Consider the following 6,086-nt stretch of genomic DNA (forward strand, 5'->3'; position numbering starts at 1 on the left):
TCGGGACAAATTTCGGGGTCACCGGTATTGTACCGGGACCACCGGAAGGGTTCCGGGGGTCCACCGGGTGGGGCCACCTGCCCCGGGGGCCACATGGGCTGTAGGGGGTGCGCCTTGGCCTACATGTGCCAAGGGCACCAGCCCCTAGAGGCCCATGCGCCAAAGGGACAAGAGGAGGGGAGAGTCCTAAAGGGGGAAGGCACCTCCGAGGTGCCTTGGGGAGGATGGACTCCTCCCCCCCTTGGCCGCACCCTTCCTTGGAGGAAGGGGCAAGGCTGCGCCCTCCCCCTCTCCCTTGGCCCTATATATAGTGGGGGGAGGGAGGGCAACCATACCTAAGCCCTGGCACCTCCCTCTCCCTCCCATGACACACCTTCCTCCTCCCGCAGCGCTTAGCGAAACCCTGTTGGAATCCCGCTACTTCCACCACCACGCCGTCGTGCTGCTGGATCTCCATCAACCTCTCCTTCCCCCTTGCTAGATCAAGAAGGAGGAGACATCGCTGCTCCATACGTGTGTTGAACGCGGAGGTGCCGTCCGTTCGGCGCTAGGATCATCGGTGATTTGAATCACGACGAGTACGACTCCATCAACCCCGTTCTCTTGAACGCTTCCGCGCGCGATCTACAAGGGTATGTAGATCCACTCCTCCCTCGTTGCTAGGTGACTCCATAGATAGATCTTGGTGACACGTAGGAAAATTTTGAATTTGTGCTACGTTCCCCAACAGTATTACCATGTAAAAAAAAGACATGTGGGCTTGGTCCAATATGTTTATGGCTTTGGCCGTCCAATATGTTTATGGCTTTGAATACACACGAGTTGCAGGGGGTTCTTTGTAAATGTGCCATAGATCAGAAGCACGCATTGATTCAGTTGAACCAAGCGACCAGACCAGCTCTTGCCTCGCTCCCTCGCCAAATCCCTAGTTCCCAAATCCGTGTCGACGCCTAGCACTTTGTATGATTCATGTCTAGTTCATATGTTTGCTCCCAGAAGTAATGTTGCTCCATAAGTTAAATGTCAGTGTTTATTTATTATGGTTCTTGCTAGTTTAAAAGTTGTAATTTTTTTGTTTGCTACATAGGTCACCTGCGACTTATGGCGATGGAAGAGCTAGAGTATGTGGAGCATCTGTTTGGTAAAAGGGTCCTTGTTGACGATGTTGTTGCGGATGGAATAGGTGCAACAGAGGACAAAATGGAAGAGTTTGAGAGGAGGAATGAATGTACCAGTAGAGGTATTGCAGGTAAAGGCACTGCACGCAGAGCTATTTTTGGCAGCTATAGTGAGAGGAATTTAGCTACCAAGCAGCAGGCTACTATGCTAGTTGGATTAGGTAGAGAAATTCTGTTTGCTGGTGATGGTAAGTGTGATGGTGTTGTGTGTGTTTTTAATGATGAAGACTTGAAGTGGTACTAGATGAATTGGTGTTAGGTGAAGTCGTGCATGATAAGTGGTTCTAGATCAAATGGCTTTCTCTTGGTATTGTTGTAATGAATGATTAGTAGCAGCAACTGGTTCTAGAATGATTGATCAGGTTTAACACCATGGATTTTCAGATATTTTTTGTGCACGCGGTTAGATCTCTGAGAGGTGGGAGAGAACATATAAAAAGAAAGAAATATTTTTAAAGAATGTTTTACATAAATCTTCATGTAAGATCTCACAAATATAACATCTGTTGAGACTCGGTTAATCCTATTTAGCAATCCCGATTTTTTATTTTCCTGGCATTTTTTTATATTTTACTATTCATATAGGGTTGAGATCTAGCAACCCCGATTTTTTATTTTCCTGGTATTTTTATTTTACTATTCGTATATAGGGTTCACGGTCACCAGAGAGATATAGCGTTGTGTGTTAAGCATGGGGTTGGCAAAGCATAGAGACTCTTTACTTAACTCAAACTAAATTATGGCTTGTGCTCAGACATCAAATCTCTTTGGTGTTAGGTTGATTTCTATATTGCCAACAAAGCTTTCCAGAAACATTTCCCAAACTTCTGAAAATACAATACGTGTACAGCTATGTCATCACGGCACTCAGCTTCTTGCGCCATATCATAACCAGTGGTAACCGGAATAACTATATTTCTCCCTTGGGACTTAAACAGGACAATGACCATACAAAATTTGCCAAGACTATCCTTGATGCTTGGAGACTGCGCTCGCCGCCTACAGCACGGCATGTCTCAACGATGATGTGGAAGGACCTAAGCGCTTTTCTTTGAAGATTTCTTGTGGATTTTCTTCTGGGGCTTCAACTTATTTGATCCGGACGACGACGATGATTGCTTGTCTTTCCTCCTCTTGTTGTCCTTCTTCACCTTGTACATCGTGATTGCCTGTTATCAAAGTTACTTACAGCACTTGTTAGATGGTGGACTAGACAAATGGAAGTGATACATATACTGAATTCTGGAGCTTGCCTTGCTGACATCCAATGGTTCCTCGAAGTTCTTGGCCAGTAGACTGTTCAGGATCTTGTCGTTTTGCTGTTTCTCTAGGTTGCCCATTCCTTTCCCTTCAACAACAGGGAGGAACTGCAGAAAAGAAACAGTTAAGCTAACCAAACTATCAACTTACAAAGGCGTGTGGATTTACTAAAGGCAAATGAGTTCATAGGAGAAAAAACCTTTCTGTTTTTGCCAGCCTTCTTTAGAGGTTTCTCACCAGGCAACTTTTTATCAAACTTTCCACCGCTAGCCGTTGCTGCAGAAGCCATACCAGCGACATTCTCGAGGTCTTCCTTCTTAGCTTTTCTTGGCAGATCAGCTTTAGTTCCTGTGATGGGCACGGACGTGGCAGCGAGCTGTATATGACTGCATGATATTTTTCAGAAAGCTGTTATATGAGAAACTTGAGTTGCTAATGTAATGAATAACACACATAGTGCATCAGGTATACAGATTATAGTAGCTAGTAGGAAAGGATTACCTTGGCAGAGCACCAACTTTTGCAGCATTCTTCAAATTCCCAAGTCTGTTCTTTTCTTGTTTATCGACCCTGCCCTTCTTCTCTTCCCTTCTTTGAGCAAAAGGATCAACACCAGGCTCTGTAAAAATCATATTTGATTAAAAGGGTAACAGAATGCAAATAGGTTTGAAGAAACATATAAATTTGATAAGTAATTACATTGATAATGAAGACTCAAGAAATTCAGTGTCAGTCACAAAATGAGAAAGATCATTGGGAATTATAAAATGATAGATGAACCAAATTATTGTACAAAGCAGAAGCATGCAGGCTGTTAAGCATTTATGTCACAGCTCATGATAACTACGATTGGGCATGAGGAAAGCTTGAAAAGATTACTAATCTTTCTACAAAACATGATTCAGCAGCCATAGGTTTCAAGACACATATACATTTAAGAACAAATTGCATTGACAACAAAGACTCGTTAGATTCAGTTGGTCATGTATGAAAAGAGCATTGGAGATTTGAAGTAAAAGCTGGATTAAATCAGTGTACATAAGCAGAAGCATGCAGGCTGTTAAGCGTTTGTGTCGCTTGTACTCAGCCCAGGGAAAGCTCTAAAAGATTACTAATATTGCTAGTACAAAACAAGATTCACCGGCCATAGACACAGAAGATAAAGTTGCTAACCGTCTGTCAATTTGGCTTCAATGATGGGAACGTCTCTGTCATCATTAACACGATCATAGCCATACGTCCGCTTCCAGGAATTAGTTTGCTCATCCCATGCACGCTTGTTCTTCTTGTGCTTGATAATCCCTGCAAGAATGTTACTGTTACAAAAATCCAAAGCAAATACACTTCCAACAAAAACACTCAGAAAGCCAGCGAGTATAAAAAGTTCACCTTTCGACTTTGCGAACTGCTCCCACTTGGTAGGAGGCTTTGGCCTTGGCAACTAGTAACATGAAAGATAAAGATTAGACACTCTGCGGTTTGAAAATGCATCCAAGCATCAAGATAAAATAGGTCTCCGTTCAGCTTGATATCTTGTTTACCGAGTAGCGCAGAGCAAGAATGAAAAACTAGAATCCATGCAAAGAATCAACAGCAGTAAACTAGAAGCAGATCTCTCCCAGCGCCCATATTTTGCTGTTTCTTTTGCCTGTCCGACAGAGGATGCCTACTGAGTGGGCTACGGTTCCCAGATACTTGTGGTTATGTGGCTATCTTTTGTAATAGGTCTAGTCTACTGGTGCTACTAGGTTTTCGCCCCATAGCACTCGTTTCGACGGCGGGCGAGTGCGGTGGGTTTCCTAGTAGTGTGTTGAGTAATGGAAAGGGGGTTAGCCCGGTTCAAAAAAAAAATGCTGTGGTTTCATGGCAGTAGGCTACTCTCGCATCTGTAACATCATTTCTTCATATGTTGAAGAAGCAATTTCCACCATAGTCCATAGGGACTTCAACTCCACCACATCTTCAGCATGAAAATTCGAAAAATTAAGCAGCTAGCGTTCCACTGAAACCGCACACCAATCTACTCCGGCACTCGCAGAATAGCAGCAGGCAGCAGTAACTATTCACTATAGTAGTAACAGATCGACATCGTCCGACACTAGCAAGCAACGAGGGGGGGGGGGGGGGGGGGGGGATGTAATCTTCTCACGTGCTTCTCGCGGGGTAGGCGGTTGGTGGGCGGCGGGAGGCGGACGACAGGGCCGTCGCGGCCCTCGGTGGCGGGCAGCGAGAAGAGGGCGTTGGCGACGGCCTGCGCGAGCTCCGTGGCCTTCCGCAGGCACTCGTCCCGCAGCTCCGCCCGGGAGGACGCGGCGCCGGCGGCGAGGTGGTGCGAGGGGTCGTAGGCCAGGAGGTGGCCCAGGTCCACCTCGAAGTTGGTGGCGGAGGCGGAGGCGGTGGCGGCGGCTTCTTCCGCCATGGCTGCGGCGAGGGTGCGGGGGTGCGGGAGCTAGGGTTGGTGCTTTGAGTGGGAACCCCTACGCGCCGCGTTCTGCGGCAATTTGTCGTCGAATCGCACTGTCGCGATGGGATGTGGGCCGGCCCACGAGGGCATTCATGTAGCGCTCCTCTGTAGCAAAAAAAATATTTTTTCGATTTTCCTCTGGTTTCCCTCATGTTTTTCAACTGATTTTCCTTTGAAAAACCCGTCTGCTGATATAGATTGAAAACAATTATTTCGTGATACAAAATATTTTATTTTAAAATGTGAACTTTTTTGTAAAACCATTAATATTTTTAAAAATGTTTGTTTACATCTTTTGGAAAACACATGAATATTGTTTAAACTTTTGTGAACCTGTTTTTCAATTATAAACATTTATTTATATTTACGATTTTTTTAAGATTACGAACATTTTTTGGTGAATGGCTATTATAAGTATATTCGTATGTTTAAATTAAACAAGCCAATATATATATGCCATGTATGAAACCAAAAATGCGTCCGGACTGGAGTATATTTAAATTTCAATCTCTTCTATATTTTTCGAGCCAAAAGGAAGACCCGACATAGAATAAGTGTCAATCAAATACAACAAAAAACATGACCAAAAGCATGATTGTCGTACAAGACCAACTGGAGTAAAGTACATTAAAGTTTTAGAACAAAAAATTGACGATTTTTTGTGTGTAAGCCGTGGTGAGTGCAAGGCTATTGTAGTCTATGTGTAAACTAAATAAAACGATATACATATCCTACATATGAAACTAACCTGTTTGCATCTTAGGCCGAATAAAGGTAACATAAAAAAAGAGGAGTCAAATTACACAATTGTCGATCCCGACCAGGATGTACTCTGTTTGTGACGCTTGCCTCGCTATGTCATCGAATTCGACTCTGGCAACCTCGTCTTTGAATCCACGATTAAGGATACTATCACCTGTCGTATTGGACTACTATGCCACGTCTTTGACATGCTGTAGAGTTGGCCCTCACGAGGTAGGTCGGTCGTGCCCATGTATGATAGATCATCGATCGTGCAACTAGGAATGCATCCAAATGGCTCGATCTCAAGCTTGCTATCATATCATGAGCCAAATTTCAGATTTGAGAATTTTATGGAGTCGGGCCTAGGAGATCTCATCATCCAAGGACGGATAAAGAATCTCTCATGTTTCCTTAAAGGAATATATAGGGTTTTGTCATCC

The 6,086-nt window shown here is 44.2% G+C and overlaps 1 protein-coding gene across 1 annotated transcript; it reads right to left on the reverse strand.

Moving 5' to 3' along the window:
• Window positions 1-1,944: 1,944 nt before the first annotated feature.
• On the reverse strand, window positions 1,945-4,914 carry LOC123132018 (ribosome biogenesis regulatory protein homolog). The gene is made up of 7 exons (XM_044551768.1): window positions 4,588-4,914; window positions 3,828-3,879; window positions 3,612-3,740; window positions 2,940-3,057; window positions 2,638-2,824; window positions 2,432-2,545; window positions 1,945-2,347 (listed from the first exon to the last, which is right to left on the reverse strand). Exons 1-7 carry the CDS (start codon window positions 4,855-4,857, stop codon window positions 2,216-2,218), a joined length of 1,002 nt encoding a protein of 333 aa, XP_044407703.1. The 5' UTR covers window positions 4,858-4,914; the 3' UTR covers window positions 1,945-2,215.
• Window positions 4,915-6,086: the final 1,172 nt, after the last annotated feature.

The sequence above is a fragment of the Triticum aestivum genome, chromosome 6A (genome assembly GCF_018294505.1).
Source record: "Triticum aestivum cultivar Chinese Spring chromosome 6A, IWGSC CS RefSeq v2.1, whole genome shotgun sequence".
In the NCBI taxonomy this organism is placed as follows: domain Eukaryota; kingdom Viridiplantae; phylum Streptophyta; class Magnoliopsida; order Poales; family Poaceae; genus Triticum; species Triticum aestivum.

What these genes read in the sequence shown, in the direction of transcription:
- LOC123132018 (XM_044551768.1), bottom strand. Translation starts at nt 4,857, where the DNA reads ATGGCGGAAGAAGCCGCCGCCACCGCCTCCGCCTCCGCCACCAACTTC. An exon ending in AGGCTGGCAAAAACAGAAAG is followed by an intron (nt 2,546 to 2,637) that starts GTTTTTTCTCCT and finishes TCTTTTCTGCAG; the next exon opens with TTCCTCCCTGTTGTTGAAGG. An exon ending in AACCATTGGATGTCAGCAAG is followed by an intron (nt 2,348 to 2,431) that starts GCAAGCTCCAGA and finishes CTTTGATAACAG; the next exon opens with GCAATCACGATGTACAAGGT.